Here is a 27,146-nt window from a genome sequence, read left to right on the forward strand (position 1 = left end):
TGTGCTGCAATGCTGTTACTCAATTAAATGAAACTGACTGTCAGACAGAGATGAGCTCATGCTTTGTTGTTATTTAATCAGAAATGTATGGGAATACATGGGAATTTTGCATGTATAATATTGAAGGAAGTAATTAGAGTAAAATACAGCTTTATTGTTAACTCGGCTTTGGTCCAGACTAATATATGGTTTTTAGTGCAGAAGCACTCTGAGATCAATGCAATATGTTGTCAGGCATATCTAGTTATTCAAACAGTGATGCTAATAGTGCCTGTAATAGATTACTTTGGCTTGTAATTATGGATAGATTTTTGACTAAGACCAAAAAGAAGAGAGTTGCAGTAATCGATCTGGGAAGTGACCAGGCTATGAACAAGAATGGCAGTGGCATGTGGGGAGAGAAAAGGACGGAGACGATTAATGTTACGGAGTTGGAAATATGTAAACCGAGTGATGTTATTGATGTGTGAGTTAAAAGATAGGGTACCATCAAGGATGACACCCAGACTTTTCACACATGGGGAAACGGAGACCGGCGAGTTATTGATTGTAACAGAAAAGCTATTAGTTCCGGATAGTGTTTATTTAGTGCCTACCAGGAGAAGCTCAGATTTGTTACTATTGAGTTTGAGAAAATTGGAAGAGAACCATGAATTTAGTTCGGCTAAACAGAGGGTGAGGATGGGGGTAATGGAGAATCAGGTTTAGTGGACAAATAAAGCTGGGTTGGTCACAGTTCTGGGTCATTTTGACCCAGCATTTTCAGTTTCTTGTATGTTGATATTTTTCTGTATTATGGTTTATTTTCTGATTCTTTAGTTGTCCGTTTTTGAATATTATAATCCTAGGTTTCAGTGTTATTCTGGTTAAGAGTTTGTTTGTAGGTTTAGTTCCGTGTCTAGTCTGTGCCTGTCATGTTTCCTGTTTTACTTTACTTTGCAAGTCTGTGTGCTAGGTGAATGTGTTGAGTTTTGCTTCCCTTTGGTCTTGTCATGTTTGATTTCTCCCAGCTGCGCGCTCCTCCTGTGTCTCATTCCCCTCGTTATTCCCCAGTGTATTTAAGCCTTGTGTTTCTCTGTGTCAGTGTTGTGTCCTCCATCATGCTGTGTAATCCCTTCTGTGCCTCTCTGTGGAGTTTTAGGTTTTGTTTTCTCAGTCTAGTCTAGTTTAGTTCTGCATCATTTCCCTGAGTCTGCTAATAAAGCAGCATTTTTCTGAGTTCATTTCCGTGTGTTGGGAAATGAATTTTGGGTCCTCTTCCTGCCTGCACACAGCGAATCGTGACAGGGTGTCATCAGCATAAAAGTGACACTGAATATTGTATTTACGCAAAATGTCTCCAAGAGGAAGAAGGTAGATAATGGAAAGAAGGGGCCCCAGGACAGATCCCTGGGGCACCCCTGCAACCAGAGGAAAGGGCTGAGAAGTGAAGGATTTAAGTCAAATAAAGTGTGCGAACGATGGATATATGTTTTTATATTTAATTTGTTTGATGTTTAACTATTTTTGCCATCTCACTAAATACACTATATACTGTGATTTAATTAAGATGAAAAGAATAAAATAATAGATTTACACACATCGCTTTGTTTTTATACATAAGAAACACCACGACTGGCCAAAAACCAACAATAGGGTGGGATTTTGCAATTCATGTTAAACAAATATACCTCAGGTATGTAGAAGGTGTAACAAAACTTTCTAAATGATGGCAAGAACATTTCTTCAGCGTAAAAATATGACAACACTCTTTATTTTGTCACATATAGACGGACAATATGATACAATATCATTCTGCTTACGAAGCAGACAAACTTTCACTAAACTCTGAATGGCCTTCGATGTGTATAAGATTAGTATGTAGTAGCTAAGTCTGGTAAGTGAATTTCCATGTTGACCTATAATTACCTAAAACATAATGAAGTGACACATTTCAGTACAAACACTGACTGAAAATATTGTGACTGTACCTGCAGCTCACATCTGTACATTGATGTAAAAAGCACTCCCCTCTGGTTTATGATGCTCCCCTGTTAAAATGATCAATTGAATCCACAAAAAAGAATTAATACTTAAACTTTCTGACCACTCTGTGATCACTGTTTGTTCTAAGATCTTTAATCTCAATAAGAGAGGAGGTGACATTCTCATATTTATGTGGTCCTCAAATGTTCATATTTTTATTTACAGGATTGTAAAAACATGTCACATGGAATTAGTTTCATTAAATCAAAAATAAATTTCATCTCAAACTGCTCTGTGCATTTCAGTGCATATACTGTACCATTTCTGTTTTTGACTTGTTTGATTGATTCATAGACGTTAGCAGTACCTAAAGAAAAATATAAGCCAGGGTTATATTAATCATTTTATTACAGTTACACTAAAGATGAGATGTTTAATAAAGATCAATATTAATAATGATGATAATAAAGATCGGTTTAAATACTGACCATGTTGAAGAGAGTCGTACACATGAGTTTCATTCTGGTTGACTCCATGATTTGTGGAGGAGCCCGGACTGTGACTCTCAGACTGGATCGACCTAAAACATGAAATAAACACAATAAACTCAAAAGTAACTGATGTTTGTTTAAAATAATAATAAAAAGTATTTTACCAACCTGGTGAAGCAGGAATCTGTGAAAGAGACAAATGTTATTACACATGTTTGTCATGTATAAATTGTTCCACTGATATTTTGTGTCATAAGATCAGAATACATGTATATGTGTGAATAATTAAAGTGTATGTAGTAAATAAACTCTCTAATACAGCATGAAAAGAAGAGGCTCTTACACTTGGACTGTCTGCAGCGATACAACAAGAGCAGGAGGATAATAATGAGAGAGACTCCACAAACCAGTCCAACAATCAACCACACAGGAGATGAAGAGCTGTCAGCTCCTGACACAGTTACTGTAATGACTAATGACAATTATTAAGTATTAATAAAATATAATTATATTAGATATTTTACAGAGGTTCTCACAAAATAAACCAAGTTGACTTCAAAAGTTAAAACAAACAATTTAATGTTCCTTATAATAATGAAAATCATTTACAGAAATCATCTAAGGCGCTTGGAAAGAAAAGCATCTGGACTTTTTTTCTTGTAGACATTTCACCTCTTATCTGAGAAGCTTCTTCAGTTCTACGGTCAAATGGTGGAGAGTCCCAGATTTAAACCCAGTGGGAGTATCCCCCCCAAGAGGGACATGGACCCCCTGATAATTCTCTACCTAATCACACGAGCCAAGGTATGAAAACAGGTGTGGGTCACAATCAGCCAAGGTTTTGGGTGAGCTCATTGTGAAACCTAGCTCCACCCCCATCATGTAATTTCCTGAGGTCAGATGGCCCAGGATGTGAGTGGGAGTGAAGGTGTCTTGGAAAGGATCACAAAACCAGATTATAGATGGCAGACAGATGGTGTCGTAAACCACCGCCTGTGTTCAAAGACGGTTGTTCACAGTGGACATAAATGGCTTCTTTCACTCCTCTTTCAAACCATCTGTCCTCTCTGTCCTAAACATGAACTTTGTCTTCCTCAGAACAGTGACATTTGTCCTTTAGATGCAGATGGACAGCTGAGTCTTGTCCTGTGGAGGTGGCTCTTCTATGTTGTGCCATACGTTTATGAAGTGGCTGTTTGTCTCTCCAATGTAGAGGTCTGGGCATTCCTCACAACAATGTACAGCATACACCACATTGTTAAGTTTGTGTTTAGGAGTTTTGTCTTTGGGATGAACCAGTTTTTGTCTGAGTGTGTGGCTGGGTGTGAAGTACTCTGGGATGTCGTGCTTGGGCAAGACTCTCCTGAGTTTTTCTAATAAACTGGCTACATATTTTACATACTTTAGAAATTTTACAAAAAAAACATGGATGTGCCATGGGCTCCCCGGTGTCACCTATTGTAGCCAACCTTTACATGGAAGTGGAAATAAAAAGTTCTTGGCTCTTTTAAAGGGAGAGTACCAAGCCACTGTTACAGATAACAATATTATCATTCCCTATGTAGCCGGTCCGACCATCTTTGAACAGAGGCGGTGGTTTATGACACCAACTGTCTACCATCTATAATCCAGTTTTGAGATCCCTTCCCAGACGCCTTAACACCCACTCGCATCCTCGGCCATCTGACCTCAGGAAATCACATGATAGGGTGGGGCCAGGTTTCACAATGATTTCACACGAAACCTTGGCTGATTGAGACCTACACCCATTTTCACACTTTGGCTCATGTGATTAGGTAAAGGATCAAAAGGGGGTCCATGTCCCTCTTGGGGAACACTCCCACAGGGCTTAAATCTAGGACTCTCCACCATTTGACCTTAGAACAGAAAAAGAGTCCAGACGCTTTTCTTTCCAAGCTCCTTAGACTACGATAACCTGGATCACTGAGAACCTTAATAAGACATTTGCTGAAACACACACTGTTTTGATCCTGCTCACCTTTAACTGACATCCAGCTCTGTGGTGACTCTCTTCCTGAGTACTGACACTTGTAGAAACCTTCATCAGACTTTGACACTGCAGAGATGTTCAGCTCCCCTCGGGTATCATTTTGAATAAGTTTGTCATTGTGATAGAAAAACACATTGGAAAGTATTTTTTGTGTTCTCAAACTGCAGCTCAGACTAACAGAAGCTCCCTCAGTCACAGGATGAACAGGACTCACCAGGATAGGAACATCATGATAATAATAATCTGTGAAAACAAAAAACAAACATATTGTTTCAGTCAGACCAGCTGGTGCAAACCTTTGGTAAATGGTAAATAGTCTGTATTTGTATAGCGCTTTACTTGGTCCTAAGGACCCCAAAGCGCTTTACACTATACACAATCATCCACCCATTCACACACTGGCGATGGCAAGCTAGATGGACACTACTACTACAGTGTAGCCACAGTGATATGTGACTGCTGTAGTAGTGATGTGATGTTTCAACACAGCTGCAGGAGGAGAGGTGGGGCAGAATAGTTCATGGAGCTGCTGTTGTGGATATATATTATGACATATATACTTGTATACACTAGACATGTAGTCATATTTACTCACATGAATCTTGTGTAATCATATATCCTCATATATGCTGCGCACACTTAGAATGAAGCGATTTATATAGAGGAGTCACTGTGTTAAGCATTTAACCTGAATGTTTAAATCACACAGCCCATATATTATTTAGGACAAATATATCTACCATCATATCAGTGAAAAGGTTTGTGCCACCTTTTGTATGAACACATGTTGATCAATATTGTTTGAAAATGTAATAATTAGGATCAATAAGTAACCTTTGATTGTGTTATGGCCAACAGTGACTAGTCCAACATAAGGTTAATGCAGCTCAGCACTTTTAGAGTATGCACATAGGACCCTTACTCAGCATTCATTTTTGTTTCTCTGTACCGTCTCACGCCCATGTTGTCTCCTGGCCTTTCAATGCCTGTACAGAAAATAGCCCCAGCTGGGTATGCACCTGAGATTTTGGTCCTAGCTTCAGTTGCCTGAACGCAGGAAAAAACTTTTTTAGCATAAATAGCAGTTTATGTCACACCCGACAAAATTGTCAACTTTTTAAAATTGTTAACTATTTAAGACCTACCACAGAACCAAGTCCGCCAGAGCTTATCTTTATATTTTTACATGCTGTAGTGCCATTTTGGGAGTATTTCAAGCTGCTATACATCATTACAACCATTGGAAGGGAGGATGAGCAAATACCAGCTGGCCATGACAGACGCTGAGACAGCGCTTCATGGTGCAGTGTTTCCGATTGATGTGCTGCAGAGTCTTCGAACATCAGAGAGCTGGAGAGCTTCTTGGGCCTGGCCTCATACTACCGCAGGTTCATCAAAGCGTTTGCGACCATCGACAGCCCCCTCCACCGCTTGACAGATAAGAGCCAGTCCTTCAGCTGGGGTGACCCCTGCAAAGCGGCCTTTGTCCAACTAAAAGAGGCCCTCACAAAAGCCCCGGTTCTGGCCTACCCCAAAGCTCAGCAGCCTTCCATTGAGGACACAGATGCCAGCAATTTGGGGGTTGGAAATAAGCTGTGCACTGGGATGAGCCGAGAGGAACTAGAGCAAGACCTGACGCGAACTGCTCGCTGTAGTTCTAGCAGTACAGCACTTCTGGCTAGCTGTACTTGCCAAAGGCACTTGCAATTCATCTCCCTATAATGCTAGCACCAGCTGCGTGGCGGCCTCCTCATCACTCCTACCACTGTGCCTTGCTGCTAGCTGGACTTGTGAGAGGTAGGGCTGTAGCGGGGTGACTCCATTTTACTTCAGTATCTTAGCTGGCATTTTAGGCATCGCTGCATGCTGCTGGGAGCTCAGCATGGTGGTCAACGGAGGCAGCACATAATTCGGAAACACTGCACCATGAAGCACTGTCTCAGCGTCTGTCGTGGCCAGCCAGTATTTGCTCGTCCTCCCTTCCAATGGCTGTAAGGATGTATAGCAGCTTGAAATACTCTAAAAAATGGCGCTACAGCATGTAAAAATATAAAGATAAGCTCTGGCGGACTTGGTTCTGTGGTAGGTCTTAAATAGTTAATAAACTCTGTTCTAAGAATTAAACTCTTTTCCAGAGAATCATTATGAGTGATTTGATTTTAATTGGATCTGAAAAGCTCGACCTCATTGGTGGGATAAGGTTATCATGCTGGGTACAAAATTTGTGACCCAACACTGTGCACAGTGCAAGTAAAATAAATAAAGTGAACTGAGGGGAACTCAGACACAGCACAACCTTTGATACAACTGCACCTTTTTACATGATGATCTTTAAGAATAACACTTTGATGGCAAACACACTGAGCTTTTTAGTTGTTTAAATAGAAGAGAGAAAATATAAACAACTTTTGACAAATTGAATTATGAAAAAATCGAGTGAAATGAGACCAACATAATTTAAGAATATTTTGATACTATGGTGCCTAAAATCTTCTGAAATTTTAATTTTTGTTTGTCTTCCCACATAAAATTATTTCACATACAGCAAAGCTGGGACAAATTTTAATATGACGTCTAAATCATAAAAATCGAAGAAGTAAATGTATAATAACATACTCTGTACAGCAGTGATGTTGACTGCTCTGCTGAACTCTCCTGATCCAGACTCACACCAGTACACTCCAGTATCTGACTTTGATGTGTGGATGTTACATGTGGATCCAGTCATTCTCTCACAGTTACTATAATATGAAGGGTTGCGCTTCCTCACTCTCCACTCTGTGAAGTTTCCCTCACAGGTCAGTGAGACAAAGTCAGAGACGAAGTGTTGCACTCTGTCAGGACTCACTGTCAGAGACACTGCTGAATTAACATCTGAAAACAACATGCAGTGAAGAGACAAAGTACAGAGACGTTAGGATTCAAAATATCACAGTAAAAATATTCCTTTGTTTTTTTAGTTTTTTTCTCGAGATCAGCTAATAATGTAAAACGATTTTTTACATTACGCACATTATATTTTTAGTATCTTTATATTATACTCACTGGTCCAAAATGAAAAGAAAAAAAAAGAAAATCATGCAAAATAAATATTAAACATAAGGAAAATAAAATATATGAGCAAATGCTTTTTCTACAAAACACAGCTGTACAAATGTCTCCACCATATTTGTACCAAATCTTTTTCTTGTTAAATCCACAATAGCTACAAATAAATCTATGAATGAGATTTCTTAATACAACTTTAAATATAGTGCAGTTTTGAATTTCTGTTCCAAGCTTTGAGAACTAATTCTTCCCCTTCTTAATGTGAGCTGTCCAGTTTTATTTCTGGGTTGTACATACAAACAAAGTTACCACATCATGATGTCACAGTCAAACAACTATTTGCTGCTACAGCGCACATTTATACAGCTGTTCCAACTATAGGGGAATCACACTTCTCAACTGGGAAAGTCTATACCAGGGTGCTGGAAAAGAGAGTCTGTCTGTTATTTGAACCTCGAACAGGAGGAACAATGCGGCTTTTGTCAAAGAACACTGAAACAGGTCTTTACACTCTCAAGGATAGTTGAGGATGCATGTGAGTTTGCCCAACCAGTCTATATGTGTTTTGTGGACTTGGAGAAGGTATTCAACCATGTCCCTCGGAGAGTCCTGTGGGAGGTGCATTGAGAGTAAAGGGTGTCTGGCCCATTGTTACAGGCCATTCAATCTTTACACAACTATTGCGAGAGCTTAGGCTACGTAGCCGGCAATAAGTCAGACTCAATTCTGGTAGGTGTCGGACTCCGCCAGGGCTGCCCTTTGTCACCAATTCTGTTCATAATTTTTAAGGACAGAATTTCTAGGTGATAGAAGGCTTTCACTTGGGTGATTTCAAAATCTTATCTCCACTTTTTGCAGATGATGTGGTTCTGTTGGCTTCAGCTGGTGGGAATGGAACGGTTTGCAGCCGAGTGTGACACAATGGGAATGAGAATTTCTGTCCCAAGTGGAAGAGTTTAAGTATCTTAGGAGATTGAGGTCCGTCAGGGTGAAGAGAGAGCTGAGTTGAAAAGCAAAGCTCTCAACTTACCAGTTGATGTAAGTTAACTGAAAGAATGAGATTGTGGATACAAGCAACAGAAAAGAGCTCAGAGTAGAGCCACTGCTCCTCCACATGAAAGGAGCCAGTTGAGATGGTTCGGGCATCTGACAAGGATGCCTCCTGGGCACCTCCTGGGTGAGGTGTTCAGGGCATGTCCCACCGGGCGGAGGCCCCGGGGCAGACCCGGGATATGCTGGAGAGATTATATTTCTGGGCTGGCCTGGGAATGCCTTGGTCATTTTAACTGATACAAACTAAATACAGCATATACACTACTGGTCAAAGGTTTTAGAACATCCCAATTTTTTTTATTGAAAATTATGCAGTTTAATATCTAATTTTACTCCAAAATGAAGCATAGTACAAATAAACAATTTGAGTTAAAAAAAAATGCATGAATGAGTGCATGGAATCAATTTATAGACCAAAATGGATTCTAAACTTTTGACTCATCAAAGTAGCCACCTTTGGCAGATACAACAGCTGAACACACCTGAAACTTTCTTTCTACAATGGAAACAAAATATTCAGAAAGTTCTTCCCCTATCTATTGCAGAAGTTCCCATAAATGTGTGGCACTTCTAGGTTGCTTTGCTTTCACTCTTCTTTCCAGTTCATCCCAAACCAGCTCATTGTATCAGGGTGCCTCTCACTCTTTACAAGTCACCAACCCTGGATCAAGCAAAACAGCGCCAGGCCATCACACTTCCTCCTCCGTGTTTGACAGTTGATGCCAACTTTCAAACTTTGATTCTTCAGTCTATAATACCTTCTTCCAGTCTTCAATGGCGGTGTTTTATGTAAGCCTCTTCGTCTAATTCTGACGACTTAGCAATGGATTTCTTGCTGGAACTCATTGTGTCAAAGCTGCAGCTCGAATTCCTCTCTTCACAGTTGAAACTGAGACTTGCTTACTGCGACCACAATTAAGCTGTGCTTGAAGCTGTTGTTCTGTGAACCGCTTATCATGCAAACTGTTAACTATGAGAAACTTGTCCTATGATTCAGTTGTGGCTTTGGGTCTGCCAGACCTCTTCCTGTCAGAGTTTGTTCCAGTTTCTGAGTGACCTCTGATGGTGAAGGAAACTGTACTCACTGACACCTTGACTTTCTTTGCAATTTCTCTCTAGGAAAGACCTACATTTTTAAGTGTTATGATGATTTGTCTCTCTTCCATTCCTAATTGCCTTTTTCTCACCATTTTTGCAGCAACACGTTGCTTTCTGCATTACAGTACTGTTCAACTGATGCTCAGGGGGGTGTAGTGTGTGTGTTCCAACACTCCTTTTATGGAGACAGAAGGGGTTGTAAGTAACTTAGAAAAGTTGGAACACATGTAGCAATTAGTAGCACCAGTTTTCAAGTCTTGATCAACCTCCATTGCTGCAGAACAGCTTTAAATTGTTAACCCATTGTGTGTTCCCTTTCTGTATATTTCTGAAATGTACATTATTTTTCAGTTTTGGTTAACCTTACCTTTTTTATAACCTCTGGCAGTTCACCACTTACCTCCTGTTCTCAACCTGGAGACAGCATATGACATGCACTAGTACCCTCAGTGACACACAAAATAAAACAATGAATACACTACATACTAACTACACAAGACAACACAACACACTAACTATACACTCCAACCACGCCAAATGTCACAAATCTCCCACATCTCAAAACTCGCTGTCCATATCACTATCTCTCTCTATCTCTCTTGCACTCACTCGCTCTCTCGCTGGGGGATGACACTGCAATATATTTAGTTTAGGCTCAAAGTGTCAATGTTCGCTTATTTGATTAAACATCACTTTCATATGCAAAACCTGGATGGAAGTAGAACCTGTTGATCCACCCCAGTTCTAGTTTCAGCAATTGAACAAATGTACTGTTTATCAGGTTGGGGACACCAGCAGCCAGGTGAGACCGAAGAAGTCACTTGGATGGTTGATGAAACTTTTCTGCCACTGACAAAGTCCAGAACAAAATCAACTTTTTGGGACAATAAATCTACAGTACGGCATCAGAAGTTACATGAAAAGATGCAGATGAACCATTGCCTTAGTCTGATGTTTAATTCAGCCAGCTTGCTGACGGCTGATCGAAATCCACCCACCCAATTTACCGATACCTGCAACAAACAAGGGTGTGTCTACACAGGAGCATGGGGTGTACTAGACCATGTTTATTTCAAGGCCTCCATAAAAAATAAAATCAGATTTGAAGTTAAATTACATCTTACATGGCATTAAGAAGCCCAGGAAAGCCCCCGGACCAGACGGTGTCTCACCCTCCTGCCTCAAAACCTGTGCTGAACAGCTGGCTTCCATCTTTACTCACATCTTCAACAGATCCCTGGAGCTATGTGAAGTTCCCTCCTGCTTTAAACGCTCCACCATCATCCCTGTTCCCAAGAAACCCACCATCACAGGACTGAATGACTACAGACCTGTCGCCTTGACGTCTGTGGTCATGAAATCCTTCAAACGACTGGTGTTAGCCCATCTGAAAGACATTACAGGCCACCAGCTGGACCCTCTGCAGTTTGCCTACCGGGCAAACAGGTCGGTGGATGATGCAGTAAACATGGGGCTGCATTACATCCTGCAACACCTCGACCGCCCGGGAACTTATGCCAGGGTCCTGTTTGTGGACTTTAGTTCGGCTTTTAACACCATTGTGCCTGAACTTCTCTCCTCCAAACTCTCCCAGCTCAGCGTGTCACCAGCTACCTGTCAATGGATCACCAGCTTCCTGACAGATAGAAAGCAACAAGTGAGGCTGGGGGAGATCACCTCTGAAACTCGGTCCCTCAGTATTGGTGCCCCTCAAGGATGTGTCCTCTCACCACTACTGTTCTCCCTCTACACTAATGACTGCACCTCCAAGAACTCGGCTGTTAAACTCCTAAAGTTTGCAGATGACACCACTGTCATTGACCTCATTCAGGATGGTGATGAGTCTGCATACCGGCAGGAAGTTGAGCGGCTGGTACTCTGGTGCAGTCAGCACAATCTGGAGCTGAACACTCTTAAAACTGTAGAGATGAAAGTGGACTTCAGGAGACATCCCTCAACTCTGCTCCCCCTCACCATATCAGACAGCCCTGTGTCGACTGTGAAGATCTTCAAGTTCCTGGGTACAACCATCTCCTAGGACCTGAAGTTGGGTCAATAAGACCCAGCAGAGGAGGTACTTCCTGAGACAACTGGGGAAGTACAGTCTTCCACAGGAGCTGCTGATCCAGTTCTACACTGCAGTCATTGAGTCTGTCCTGTGCTCCTCCATCACAGTCTGGTATGGTGCCGCCACTAAACAGGACAGGAGCAGACTGCAGCGGACTGTACGGGCAGCAGAAAGGATCATCGGCGCCCCCCTGCCCTCCATCCAGGATCTGTACCTCTGAAGAACCAGGAAATGGGCAGGGAAAATCATCACAGACCCCTCACACCCTGGACACAGACTTTTTGATCTGCTGCCCTCTGGCAGACGGTACAGAAGCCTGCAGACCAGGACCACCCGACATAGGAACAGTTTCTTTCCCCTCGCCATCTCCCTTCTAAACAGGTGACCTGTCACACTGCTCCCACTGCCAGACTGCAACTGCGCCTTATGTAAATTCTGTAGTATTCATTCCACCTCATTTCTGTATTCTATGTATATAAGTTTAGATTAGTTATTTATAGTTGGTTTACACAGCTTTGTGTATGTATGTGTATGTATATATAGACACGTGTGTGTGTGTGTGTGTGTGTGTGTGTGTGTGTGTGTGTGTGTGTGTGTGTGTGTGTGTGTGTGTGTGTGTGTGTGTGTGATTTACATTGCTGTGCTACCGGAACCAAATTCCTTGTATGTGTCTGCACATATACTTGGCCAATAAACACGATTCTGATTCTGATTCTGATTAACTAAATATTTTCAAAATCTAGAAATAAAAGCATTTTTTCTAAAAGATAAATAAATAAATAATAATAATAACATCTATTTCTAGCAGCATAAAATGTTATTAAAGCACAGAGAAAACTTCAGAACCCTGATACGCTTGCTTTTCTCACACACACAAAAACACATAATATGACCACACATCAAATTGACCTCATCCTGGGGATAAAATCCTTTCTTTTAGTCTTTTATTCTTCTAATTATCTTTTAAAATGTTTCTGTCATACTTCTGTGATATTGTCTGTTTCACAGATTCCTTCTACAGTGAGATATTTTGCAGCAGCAGGACCAAAACTAAAAACCTTTGAAGTATATTTTAAATGAACAATAACAGCAGCTGTTATTTGTGACGTCTTCTTCTAGCGTCCATCTGTAGTCAGTGTTTGTCTTGTATTTGTCAGAGCTGTTAACCTGCCTGCTGACATCTTTGTTTCTTTATTAACTATATTTGACTTTTTTATCTGAGCACCTACCTGAGCACTAAACAAAGAGTCTTAACTGTGTAAATCCTGTCTGTGCACTAAGTAAAAATAATCAGTACAAACAGAAAAATGAGTTTAAGTATCAAAGTAAAAGTATTCAAATAGAAAATATTTAAAATGTTATAGATGTCTTTTGTTTTTCATGTTATCACATTAAATAAAAACTGAAAAATAAGAAAAGGAAACAAGGAAATTCAGTTTGATCACAGAGAGAAATGAAAATATTCAGTTCAGTTCTTCTTTTGGGGAGTTTTAATGTACACAGACATCAGTGGTTGTCATGGAGATGAGATTTTAATAAATCTTGGAGAATAAAAATGATGACCTAACATGAGCTTATTGAAAGGACAGAGAAACAAACTGACCTGCAGACCAGACAAACTTTGGTTGACTGTGATCAGTGTGATACTCTGGGTCTCCTCTTCCAGCTCTGCACACATATCCTGCTGTGTGTGTCTGTCCATGAATGATGTAGGAGTCCTGTGCAGTCCCACTGCCATCAGGTAGCAGCTCATAACTGGAGGATTTCTGTGATAGATCAGGAACAGCTTTATACCAGTAGAAGCTCCATCCTGCAGACGGATGTTCAACCTCACAGTTCAGAGTTACTGAGGCTCCAGGACTCAGCCATGATGGAGACACAATGAGGACAGGATCTGTTCAAGAAAGATTTTCTCTCAATGTTTTGTTTCGTAACTCTAAATTCAATTTCACAAAAATGTTGACTCACACTTATTATGAACTAGAGTGAGACTATCTAAACGTGAAATATCTCAACATGTACTAATAAAAACACATTTTTACATGTGTTTATTTTCAGGAAAAAAGGAGTTATGACTGCACTTACTGTCAAAAACTGTCAGTGTGACTGAATCACTCCACTCTGTTGTTTCATGCTGTGAACTTTTCATTCTGCCCTTACAGTGATAGTTTCCACTGTTGGATGATGAAGCAGAAATAATCCTGTATTCAGTTTGATTTGGAGGTTTTATGGTGCTGTTTGTTTCCCACTCATAATCCCACTCAGTGTCTCCTCCATGGATCTCACATCTGACAGTGATCGTCTCTCCTCTGTATATCTCAGACCAGTTTGGATACAGAGTCACAACAGGCCTGTTTGACACTGTTAATGTTCAAGAAAGTACAATAAAAACACATGAAAGACAAAAGGTTCAATTACCATCAGGCGCAGCGCTTTGTGGGAAGTTACATTTAAACGCACCAGTTGTGTCAATCCTGACAGATTCATACAGAAAATACTCTGCAATACTCTGTTGATCAGCATTATGATTTTGTTTATATTTACTTTTATGTTTCTACAATTAGATACATACTGTGATGTTTACAGAGATTTTATTTTGAAAGGTCGAATGTAAGGCGGAAGGAGAATATAGAAAAGAGAGGCAACGAAAAACTGGAGATAAACAAGTTAGAGCTGCAGACTGTGTTGCCGCTGCAAGCCTGAGAATTAAAGAATGGAACTGAGATTTACTGAAGTTGTCATCATTAATGTTTGAGGCATTCGAACATTATTACATTGGCGACGAGAGTAAAGGCTACAACCAAAGCAAGACGAAGGAAGTTGCCCTACCCGGAGCTTAGGAGACAAGAACATGGCTGCACACGCTACTCCACTTCCACCCTTCGACACAGAGACCGACCTCGGTTCCATCGGACCTCGCTGGACAAAATTACTTCAGAGGTTTGAAAACTACACCACAGCAATGAACATTACTGGAGATGCGAGATTAAGAGCATTATTGCTGCATGTGGCTGGTGAAAAAGTGCATGACGTTTACAACACGTTAGCAACAGATTGGGCCCAAGTACGCAGATACAAAACAGAAACTGTCAGCATACTTTGCGCCTAAGAAAAACGTGCAGTATCCGATTTATCTGTTCAGGAAAGCGGTGCAGGAATCAGGTGAAACGTCGGACTTAGGATTTTAGCCAAAAACTGTTAGTTTGCAGACATGACTGCAGAAATCAAAACACAAATTATCCAAAGCTATGCATCATCACAGCTGCATAGAAAAGCACTCAGAGAACCTGATTTAACGTTGGATGATCTATTAAGTCATGGCCGTGCATGTGAGTTGTCTGAATTGCAAGCTACAGGGATGGAAGCTGACAAGACAGCTGCACAAAGTACAGTACAGCACAAAACAGGACGTGACACCACGGCTAGAAACAAATGGACACCCTCATGGCAGCCGAATAACCGCTGTCGAAACTGTGGAGGCAGATATCCTCATGAGCAAGGCTGCCCAGCCAAAGACAAAATCTGTAATTCTTGTGGCAAATTCAATCATTTTGCAAAGCAATGTCGCTCAGAGAGAAAAGAGACACATTGTGGAAAGAAGTATAAGAAAAACCTGCCACTGCAAACTGTTCATCAAGTAACAGACAGCACTGCACATGTGGAGACAGGGCACACATCAGTGATGACGCTTATGTATATGTGGTGAACACAGCTCAACATCCTAAACTCCCACATACTGAAGTCAGAGTAATGGGCACCCAGATACCGGTGCTAATCGACTCTGGAGCCACTGCTAACTGCTTAACTGAAGCCACCTACAACAAACTGACACCACGTCCTACATTAACATCTACAGACATCAAGATTTACTCATACCACTCATCTACGTCTCTCCCTGTTTGTGGTGCGTTCAGGTGCAGTGTGGAAAAACAAGACAAACTAGTTAGGTGTTCTTTCTTTGTCATTAAAGGAGAAGGTTTCAATATTTTGAGTTTTGAAACCTCAAAAGACTTGGGACTCCTCCAGATTGTCACTGCGGTCTCTTGTCAGTCTCAACATTCTGTTGCAGACAAGCTAGTAGAACAACACCCAGAACATTTCCAGGGAATTGGAAAACTCAAAGATTTTCAAGTGAAACTGCACATAAACACACAGATGTAAAATCAACCTGTCAACCACACAGACGTGTTCCTTTTCATTTACGTCAAAAGGTGGAGGACGAACTTCAGAAATTAGAAGCTGATGACATTATTGAAAAGGTTACGGGACCAACACTGTGGGTTTCACCCATTGTAACACTGCCAAAACCAAAGAATCCAGACGAAGTACGGATATGTGTGGACATGAGACAAGCAAACACCGCAATCGAACGAGAACGACATGTCACGCCCACGATTGATGATGTAATCCATGAGCTGGCTGGATCTACGGTGTTCTCAAAACTTGATCTCAGGGCAGGATACCACCAACTTGAACTACACCCTGACAGCCGTTACATTACGACGTTCACTACTCATCTGGGACTTCGGTGCTATAAAAGACTGAGCTTTGGAGTATCTTCTGCAGCTGAAGTGTTCCAAAATGCTATTCAGCAGACGCTGCAAGGACTGAACGGAGTCAAAAATCTTAGTGATGACATTATAGTCTTTGGCAGGGACCAGATTGACCATGACAGCAATCTTACAGCTCTCTTTAAGCGACTATCAGAGTCAGGTCTTACTCTGAATCGAGAGAAGTGTGAATTTAATAAAACAAGACTTGAGTTTTTTGGTTTCATCTTCTCTGCAGGTGGCGTTTCGGCAGATCCTAAAAAGGTTGCAGCAGTTCAACACGCTCCCAACCCAAAAACACCTGCTGACATCAAAAGTCTCCTTGGCATGGCCAATTACTGCTCGAGGTTCATCAGGGACTTCTCATCGATCTCTGAGCCACTGCGCAGGCTCACACACAAGGACACCCCTTGGATATGGGGTCAGGACAAAGAAACTGCGTTGTAGGCACTCAAGGTCAGTCTCACAAGCGACACGACGATGTCCTACTTCTATCCCAGCAGACAGACTGAACTGATTGTTGATGCTAGTCCAGTAGGACTGGGCGCCATTCTCTGTCAAAAAGATGAAAAGGGGATGAAACACATTATTGTATATGCAAGCAGAGCACTGAGTGATGTGGAAACAAGATAGTCGCAAACTGAGAAAGAAGCACTCGCCATTGTGTGGAGTTGCGAACATTTCCATTTGTATGTTTATGGACATCCATTCACACTGGTGACCGATCACAAGGCACTCAAAATCATCTGGAACAACCCAAGATCAAAACCACCTGCCAGAATAGAAAGATGGGGCCTGAGACTTCAGCCATATAACTTCAGAGTGGAATACAGAAAAGGTGCTGATAATCCAGCTGACTTTATGTCACGTCATCCAGTGCCAACACAGGAGAATGAAAGTGCTCGTGCATGCAAGCTTGCAGAAGAGTATGTCAATTTCTTCTCTTATCACTCCACCCAAAAAGCCATGACACTTCATGAGATAAAAACAGAGACTCTGAAAGACCAGGTTCTGCAGGAAGTCATCAGTCACATCAGGAATAACACGTGGCATCTCACAGATAAATCCCAGCATGCTGACATTTTGAAAACATTCAAACATGTTCAAAGTGAACTAACAGTAGCTGACTCATCTGACTTCATACTCATACTGTAGGATAGTTATTCCAACTGTCCTACAAGAAAGAGCATTACAACTGGCACACAAAGGGCACCAGGGTATCGTCAAGACCAAAGCGCTACTACGTACCAAAGTATGGTTCAGAAAGCAGAATCTGCAGTTCAAAACTATCTGCCATGCCAAGCTAGCACACCTGTCACACACACTGACCCTCTGCAGATGTCACCATTACCCGAAACGCCCTGGCACAGTGTCAATGCAGATTTTTATGGACCACTCCCTACGGAGGAATACCTGCTTGTTATCACAGACGAGTAATCTCGCTATCCAGTCGTTGAAAGTGTACGCTTAACATCAGCATCTTCTGTTATCCTAGTCATTGACAAAGTGTTCTCCATGTAATCCTTGGAATCCCAAGGACAGTAAAAACTGACAATGGTCCTCCTCTTAACAGTGAGGTTTTCTCACAGTTTGCAGACTACCTAGGATTTCATCATCGCAAAATCACACCTTGTTGGCTTCAGGCGAATGTAATTGCTGAGAGATTTATGAGAACCCTAAGCAAAGCACTGAGAGTTGCCGAAACACAGTGCACACCATGGAAACAGCAACTAAACATCTTTCTTCGTGAGTACAGATCTACACCTCATAGAACAACAGCGAGCTCACCAGCTGAAATACTGTTTCAACGCCAGCTATACACCAAGCTCCCTTTTGTTAACACCACTCCACGGAAGTGTTCAGATGCTGAAGTGAGAGCAAGGGATGATAGTGCAAAGATCAAGATGAAGGTGATCGCAGATGCAACCCGTCGCACCAGACCACACTCCCTAAGTCTGGGTGACACAGTTCTGCATCGCCAAAGTGACCCTACAAAGTGACCAAAGTTAAGGGTTCTGAAATTACAGCTACAAGGGATGGACACTCAATTGTCAGGAAGGCATCATTCTTCAAGAAAATCAGACATGGACTTGAAGATGCCACACCTGGACGGCATGTCAACCCCACCTTAACAGACAAGCCCAGATACCCAGTCAGATCTAACAGACGTGTACCTATGCATCTGTCTGATTACATCAGATCTAAGACTTGAATATCTGAGTGACCAGTTAAGGTTACGCTGCGTGTAACATGTTTGTTGTTCCTGAATCTAACACTGTAACCTATATTTGAGTGTTGAATGTTGATAGTGTTTAGTCAGAGATCTGCACAAATGCAGTGCCTAGAGTATTTAAAAGTAGAATGGGAGGGAGAGCCTTCAGTTTTCAGGCCCCTCTTCTGTGGAACCAGCTTCCAGTTTGGATTCGGGAGACAGACACTATCTCTACTTTTAAGATTAGGCTTAAAACTTTCCTTTTTGCTAAAGCATATAGTTAGGGCTGGACCAGGTGACCCTGAATCCTCCCTTAGTTATGCTGCAATAGATGTAGGCTGCCAGGGGATTCCCATGATGCATTGAGTTTTTCCTTTCCAGTCACCTTTCTCGCTCACTATGTATTAACAGACCTCTCTGTATTGAATCATACCTGTTATTAATCTCTGTCTCTCTTCCACAGCATGTCTTTTATCCTGTCTTCCTTCTCTCACCCCAACCGGTCGCAGCAGATGGCCGCCCCTCCCTGAGCCTGGTTCTGCCGGAGGTTTCTTCCTGTTAAAAGGGAGTTTTTCCTTCCCACTGTCGCCAAAGTGCTTGCTCATAGGGGGTCATATGATTGTTGGGCTTTTCTCTGTATCTATGAAGCGCCTTGAGGCGACTTTTGTTGTGATTTGGCGCTATATAAATAAAATTGAATTGAATTGAATTGAATTGAATTAATTGATATTTAGGTGTGGAGAAACTCAAGTAATAAGAATGTTCAGTGATTTTATTAGGTGCCGTTGTCATAGGTTCAGATTAATAATTCACCCCACTGAGTACCTAAGTTTGTTTAGAAAAAAAAAAGAGGTGATTGTGATGTTTACAGAGATTTTATTTTGAAAGGTCGAATGTAAGGCGGAAGGAGAATATAGAAAAGAGGGACAACGAAAAACGGGAGATAAACAAGTTAGCGCTGCAGACTGTGTTGCCGCTGCAAGCCTGAGAATTAAAGAATGTAACTGAAATACTGAAGGTGTCATCATTAATGTTTGAGGCATGCAAACATTACACATACATGCAGAGTTCAAATAATTAATTGGAGGCGTGACTTAATCCTTGTGAAGTGACTTCTTCAGTCTCAGCTGCCAGCAGGTTGGTTTCCCCAATCTTATAAACCGCACATTTACACAATGACTGAAACTAGGACCACTAAATCAACAATGAGCTGGGAGGTCAGCTCCTTGATCATTAATATGCCAACTGTCATGATCATTGATCAAAGGCCATTGATCAGTGGTCGTGAGTACCAATCATTTGGGGAATGGCTGCAATCACAGCATTGTAAGATGTTGAAAGATTTGCCATTACCCCCGTCCTCGATTCAGAGATGGTCTTTCTCTTTTCACATAAATGGCCTCCTTGACTCCCCGCTCAAACCAGCGTTCCTCCCTGTCCAGGATGTGTACATCTTCATCATTGAAAAAGTGTCCACTAGGCTGTAGGTGTGACTAGACTGCCGAGTCCTGGCCTGAGGAATTAGCTCTTCTGTGTTGTGGCATCTGCTTTGCCAGAGGTTGTTTGGTTTCCCCGATGTATTAGTGGGAACCCTGACATTGCATGCTGTTCACAAGTGTGTTGTAATCTGGGGTATAACTTGACAGTGCAACTCTGAGTGAGTCTTGCACATGTGCATGTCCAAATAAAGACCATGAGCTGCGCTGTGCTGCTGCTGTCCATGGACTCGTCATACTTGATGCTAAACAACCTGCACTTTGCCCATGTGCACCATGTTGGTGACCCCTGCTGTACACTATATTACTCTGTTTGTGTTGGGGGACCCCATCCTTGGGGTCGACCAATTTTTGGCGCAGCATGTTTTGGGGTTTAAAATTCACGGAGATAACCATATTTACTCAGGGCCTTCTTGATGTGAGGTCCTTCTACTTCCCTGGCCATTCTGTCTGCGGGGACAGTAGCATCCTGATGACACCCAGGTTGTGGTATTTTGGGTCCTTCTCTCACCTCCATACAGCTTGCCTCGTAAACTGTGACAATGACATTCCCGACAGTGCCATTCAACTCGACCGGCTAGCATGCTTTCAGACAGACAGAGCTTCTGCTGGACCTTATGATCATCAAGTGCAGACCTATCGAGCTCCAATAACAATAATAACAATGACAATCCAATAAATGTATCAGCATGTCAGTGAGCAGGAGACAATAAATCAACCCATTGCATTTCATCCATGCAGACCCAAAACTGCACAAACAGACTAAATTTTCTACACAGGGAAACAAAATTTTTGGACAATGTTTTCACTACCCAGAGATTAGATTACAAAACCCTCCCCAACCTTCATGTCTCTGATCACATTAAAAAAAACACAGCATCACTGGTCAGTAAATCCCAACAACAACTTTTTCTGCAAACTGGGGAGAGCAAGAGCCCAACCCCCATTAAGAGCACCTTTTACAGAGGCACTGTTGAGAGCATCCTTACCAACTGCATCACTGTGTGGTATGGCTCCGGCACTGGGTCCTGCTGGAAAAAGTTACAGTGAGTAGTGAGAGCAGCGGAGATGATCGTGGGTACTTCTCTTCCCTCCATCCAAGACATCTACTACACCTGCCCCATCCGGAAAGCCCTCTGCAATACAGGTGATTCCACTCATCCGTCCATCAGTTTGCTGCCATCTGACATTTTCACTGACTTCCCCAACCCACTGGCCAGTGAACTCTTGCCCACAAGCACTTGGATTGTGTTGAACACTGCTGTTTATATAAGTATTTTATTGTATTGTGTTGTTGTGGCAGGGTGTGATCTGCAGGGCCGTGCAGGGCAGGTGGGCACACCTGTACGGCATCAGTAATCATGCCCCGCCAACTTAAATATGGGACTGGGTCCGGAGTGGGGATTGTTGGTGTTGTGCATGTTCACAGTGGTGCCGAAACCCAGGAAGGGAGGCATGGCAGATCCAGGACTGAGCCAGCAGAGGGAGGAGCTGATGAGAATGGTGGCTGAGCTGGCGGCCACGCAGTGAGAGCAGGCGGTGGTGGAACGCCATCAGCAGGAAGAACTGCAGGACGAGACCGAGCGCCACCTAAGAAAAATGGCGGAGATGGCAACGCTGCTCCAAGCCTGGACAACCCCGCTGCTGCCACCCACACCGGAATGTACTGACGGTGGGAAGCAGTGGATGAGCTGCTGGAGGTACCTCGGCAGCCGGAAGTGGGGGACGAGCCGCGCGGGAGTCTGCACCTGCTGGAGTAGGGAGAACAGCCAGGTTAAGGCCTGCTCCTGCCGGGAGCTGTGGAAAAGCCACTCAAACCGGAGGCGGCGGTTGAGGAGCGCAAGGGTCTGCGCCGGACAGAGGAAGAGGGGCTGCTGCATGAAAGCCTGCTCAAGTTGCGAGCTGTGGAGGAGCCGCTCCAGCTGGAGACGTCGGACGAGGATCCAAGGGGTCCACACCGACTGGAGGAAGAGGAGCCACTCCGGGAAGAGCTGTTCCAGCCTTTTAACTGGTTCATTTCCAAATAAAATGTAAATTGCAAAGGTAATACGAATATTTCAGGAAATGAACACCTTTTCACAAACTATAGGCCAGTATCACTCCTCTCCTAATGCTCAAAATCTTTAGTTCTAAAACCTTTAGAAAAACCTAGACCAGAAAAATTCTTAAATAAATATCATTCAATCAACTAAAGTCAGTATGGATTCAGAAGAAAGAGTTCAACTTCAGTGGTGATAATATGCACTTGGAACCAATGCATACCACTTACTGCTAAAGAGACAGACTGAAAGAGGACAGTATATTCTTGTTTTTTAACATAACGCTCACTGATGCAGCCAAGGTCAGAAAAAAAGTGACATATTAGACTGCTTTTTAGTTTCCTTGTTTTCCACTGAGTTATTAATTTTTTCACTCTGTCTGAGAAACTGGATTAATGACCATTTGCCAGAGCAGGCAAGTCCACATTTTGTAAATTATACATGTAGTCTTTATACATGTAGTGTTTCATGACCACTTTAAATGCACATGTTAATGGTGCAAAAACATGGAACATTTTGGGATTATTTTATTTGACTTTCAAATTACTCAAAAGAAGCCTTGTGCATCTGATTCATTTATGAGAGAACAAAGTTTTTAAATTGATTGCGTAGCTTGAACCTCCCCTTTATGAAGAGGGGCACTGCTGGGTGTCAAAAGGGTTTGGGGCACCTGGGCCACTGGGACTTTGTTCTCAACTCGTACGAGAGTGAGCCACCCTTTAGCAGGGGTCGACTGCTCTGAAATTCCTCTGAAATTCTCTACCGTTGGCCATGAGGCACCATGGAACCAAAATATGGTAAGAATTGCGCTGGGAGACACTTAAAAGAAGTGGAGGATCTATCGGTATTGTGAGGGAAAAAAAGATGAGTGGTAAGTGTGTTAGCCTGACTATTAGCCTATAAATCAGTCATCAGTATTATATGAATCATGATAAAACACACCTACCATGTTTTGGGTTCCTGCAACTGGTCCGTCGGGTTATTGTCTCCCCAGAAACACTTCCTTTGTGTTTTTTCCTATTTCAGTTTTTGTTTTTCCTATTTCTGTTTTCTTTTTTCCTATTTCCGTTGTCATTTTTCCTATTTCCATTGTATTTTGTGTGCTTTTGCAGCGTTTTTCTTATTGCTGTTTTTTTTTTTTTTTAAGTTGCAGTTCGTTTGGCCTCTCAGGGCCACCATACTACCCTCCACCACCACATCCTCTTTTTTAACCAAGTGTCTAAAGGTGGTATAGAAGTGAATTAATCAAAGCATCATCATCTTAAATCTGAATTAGTCTACTACATTTGATGTAACCCATCACTCATCCTAAAGACCACAGCCACTATACATCAACAAAAATAAAAATATAAAATATACACAATGGTGCACTGAGATAAACTTTTTACCTGATATGAACTACTCAGTATTTTCATGTCTTTCTCTCCCTGTGAAATACAGCAGCTGGACCTTGAGCTAGCAACACACTGCAAGACAAACTGCACACAAACAGTTTGTGTATTTGCTGATGTTTGTTGAGCTGAGCTTTGAAATTACCTGACAACTGAAAAAAGTTACTTCCTTTATGCTCGCTCCCATTCTACAGTAATAGCTAAATCTTAATAAGTAACAAGATCAAAATATACAGACAACCAGTGTCAGTCAAGTTACTTTGAAAAAGTAATTAGTTATAATTACAAGTTACTTCTTCAAAAAAAAGTAACTGAGTTACAACATTTATAAGTAACTAATTACTAGGAAAAGTAACTATTGCATTACTTTAAAAAATGCTTAACCCTCTGGTGTCCAGGGTATAGTTGTCTGTTTTTGAGTACTTTTGATTTTACCTCTACATTTCACCTTTGAAAATTATTTGTCTTGACTTGTTTGGTATCATTCTTTTCAACACAACCTCACATGTCTAAATTTATAGTTGACTTTTTTTTTTTTTTTTGCCATATTGTAGTAACACAGTTGATCACAAATCTGACAAAAAGCAACCACAAACATGTTTAATTAATCATTTTCATAACTTGAAATGCAAATTGTAAATTTTAAAAACCTATGCACAAGTTTTGCAAACAACAACGTTATATCCAGCTATTTACCTAAAAACGCAGCCAAGGCATTCTTCATATAACAATTGCAAACTATTTACAGAACAATCAGGTGTTCTGTATCAAATAATATAAGATAAGAATTTTATTTATCCCGAGGGAAATTCTTTTGTCATGAACATGCTCACTGCAGCAAGAGAAAAAAGAAAAAATTAGTGCACAAGAATAGAATAAAATAAAAGATAATAAATTAAAAAGAAATACAATAAAATAAAATAAAATAGAATAGAATAAAAATAGAATAAAATAAAATAAATTAACATACCTATCAATATAAGTGACATACGTCATGCAATGAATAAAAAAATAGTTTAGCAGCATATAATATAAGTATATAATGGGGGAATGAGACAAACATTCAATCAATAACAAACAGATGAATAATAATATTGCACTCTGCAATCTGAGTAAAAGACAAAGTTTCATTAATATTAATCCTAAAAAGTCATCTACAGAGCAAGGAGGAGTTGTAAAAGATGCCATACACATATCTGTGCAACTCCAAAAATTAATTTCTGTCCACTATAAGACAGAGGAGCACATCACACCTGGAGACAGTGTTTAGGTGGCTGTCTCCAGGTGTGATGGGCAACTGTGACATTTAGCAGTCAACTAAACTCGTCGCCATCACACCATCTGTGTGTTGAAAAATAATAACGCGTCCAAATCGCAATTTCTTGTTAGTAACAGTAACAGCATTGTAACGATAGAAACACTAATTAGTCAGATTACTAGTTAGTGAAATGTCACTTTTAACACCATTATTCCCATCACTGCCGAAAAGTAGTCCACTGGATCTCTTTTATGTCACATTATAAACGCCATAGCTGACCCTAAAGTAACAACTCTGTTTTGAAAATGTCAGAACTAGAAAGTACAGATATTTGTTTAAAAATATAAGAAGTAAAATGTTGTCAGAAAAATAAATACTAATAATAATAGATAAAGTGCAGATACCTGGAAATTCTACAGTAAATAAGTTTTGTTACTTTTTCTCTTCCCACCTCTGTGAATCAGTACTGTGATTTATTCAGATAAACATGCATCGAAAGAAAGGCAACAAACTGTTTAGTAAATATACAGTTTATGTAATACCTGAGTTAAACGTCTGCTCAAGTGGTCACACTCTTAATATGATCATTTTAAATTGTTAACTGATACATTCAGTGAAATTTTAAATGTACCATGAAATTTAAACACAGGAAGGATATTATTTAGAGTATTATAGGAGATAACAGCAACAAAAGAAAACTGTTTCCTACCTTCAGCATATGCACAGGTGACAGTAGTGAGCACTAAAACAGAGAAAGTCTAAATCAATAAAAAGTAAGGCTTTTGTTAATGAGTCAGTGCCATTCAAACAGTCAGAAGTGTACTTACAGAAAAAGCCCGCCATGTAGAGCAGAGAGTGCCCCATCATCTCATCCAGCCTGCTGCACTCTGATTCACAGATGATCTCAAACAGCTTTACTTTACAGAAAAAAGGAGAAGTTATGTTTTAGTGACACATGAGCAAAGCAATTCTTATTCAGTGGCACCATTAGCTAATAGTTAAACTATAGACAGTGTCTATAAGGAGGTATTTTATTTATTTATTTATTTTTATACAGTTCTCTCTATTCTTTACAAAAATTATGCGTAGTCTTATCGTTAATTCAGGGGAAGGAGTTGATGAATATTTAAAAACTGATGAAAAAGGCCAGGAATAATTGTTAGGTAAAAGACATGAGCAAAGAGAAGTTAATCTTTAGCTATATGACCATGTAGATAAATGGCTGGACTTTTTGATATGAATATGTTTCTGCATGTCTGCCTTTTGAAAATCACAATTCTTATTTCAGTCTCTTGCAAGAACAACTAATATTGCCAGAAACCAAATGTGCTACCCACTTCACTCACTTTGATGATCAACATAGGTTCTTGTCCATTATTGGTAGAGGTCAAGAAAATACTTTCAAAATGAAGAAATGTACTTAAGCTTTTAAATTTAGCAGTATTGACTGCACTGAGGAAATCTTAATTAATGCCTTGATATTTTTTCAAGATTTGTGTGCAGCTTGGTGTTTTTGAGTTTTCAATAACCAGACCTTTGACTTTTGTTTATTTTAAAAAGGATTACATAAGTGAACCATAAATACAAAGTCTTGCTAAACTGAAAAAGGGTCGTACTCATTCATTAAATTTATTACTGTCATGATCCTGGGTCCTTTTGACCCAGCGTTTTGTGTTTTCTATTAGTGATTTTGGTTCTGTTGTTCCTTCTGTTCTGCCCATCTATTCCTGTGTTAAGTCCGCGTTTCCTAGTCTGTGTCTTTGCGTGTGTGTGTTTCCTGTTTTATTGGGAAGGTCTGCGTCTTATGTGAGTGTTTTCAGTTTGCCTCCCTTGTCTCGTCACGTTAATCACTCCCAGCTGTGTCCCCCACCTGTGTGTAATCTCCCTGTGTTCTCTGGGTGTTTTTAAGTCGTGTCTTCTGTCTTAGTCATTGCTGGTTCGTCTGTGTCATTTCCCCTCCATTTTCCTGTGTGTTCTGGCCGCATCATTCTCCCTGCTAGGTACCTTCGTTCGTGTTCTGGCTTTGTGTTTAGTTTTAGTTTTCCCAGTTTAGAGTCTTTTACAGTTCTGTTTTTCGCCACCCTTTTTGTTGTACTTCACCTGTTGTTAATAAAGCTCACCCTCCACTTAAGCAGTCTGCATCTTGGGACCGTTACTAATCCACACACGGCCTGCCTCGGCACCCTGTGACAATTACATTTAAACTTATTCTCATGGGAGACATGAATGAAAACTTTAAATTGTAGTTACAAAATATTTTTGAAATTAATTATTAAACATTTTACTTTTCTTTTCTTGCCTTAATCAAAATACTGGAGTTCTGACAACTTTCAGCTTATAAATTCATCAACTTAAAATTCTCAGTACAATCAGTTTTGGTAGTGATGGGGCGGTAGATTTGATACATTCATACAAGATAGATATGTAGATTTTTACATTTATTTACATTTATTTTTTATTTTTCTA

The 27,146-nt window shown here is 40.9% G+C and overlaps 1 protein-coding gene across 1 annotated transcript; it reads right to left on the reverse strand.

The window, feature by feature from the left end:
* Positions 1-319: 319 nt before the first annotated feature.
* LOC146522072 (Fc receptor-like protein 5) lies at positions 320-25,663 on the reverse strand. The gene is made up of 11 exons (XM_085149777.1): positions 25,508-25,663; positions 25,390-25,422; positions 13,820-14,095; positions 13,338-13,628; positions 7,084-7,341; positions 4,456-4,710; positions 2,800-2,928; positions 2,625-2,640; positions 2,454-2,545; positions 2,285-2,332; positions 320-2,030 (listed from the first exon to the last, which is right to left on the reverse strand). The coding sequence occupies exons 1-11, from the start codon at positions 25,545-25,547 to the stop codon at positions 1,978-1,980; spliced, it is 1,491 nt and encodes a 496-aa protein (XP_085005903.1). The 5' UTR covers positions 25,548-25,663; the 3' UTR covers positions 320-1,977.
* Between the last annotated feature and the right edge of the window lie 1,483 nt (positions 25,664-27,146).

Source organism: Neolamprologus multifasciatus, chromosome 3, assembly GCF_963576455.1.
Source record: "Neolamprologus multifasciatus chromosome 3, fNeoMul1.2, whole genome shotgun sequence".
NCBI classification, from domain to species: Eukaryota; Metazoa; Chordata; class Actinopteri; order Cichliformes; family Cichlidae; genus Neolamprologus; species Neolamprologus multifasciatus.

Excerpts from the sequence above, each read along its gene's own strand:
- LOC146522072 (XM_085149777.1), bottom strand. The coding sequence starts at position 25,547 with ATGATGGGGCACTCTCTGCTCTACATGGCGGGCTTTTTCT. Across the intron at positions 13,629-13,819 it reads CACACTGACAGTTTTTGACA|ATCCTGTCCTCATTGTGTCT; the intron begins GTAAGTGCAGTC and ends TTTCTTGAACAG. Across the intron at positions 7,342-13,337 it reads AAAGTTTGTCTGGTCTGCAG|ATGTTAATTCAGCAGTGTCT; the intron begins GTCAGTTTGTTT and ends TGTTGTTTTCAG.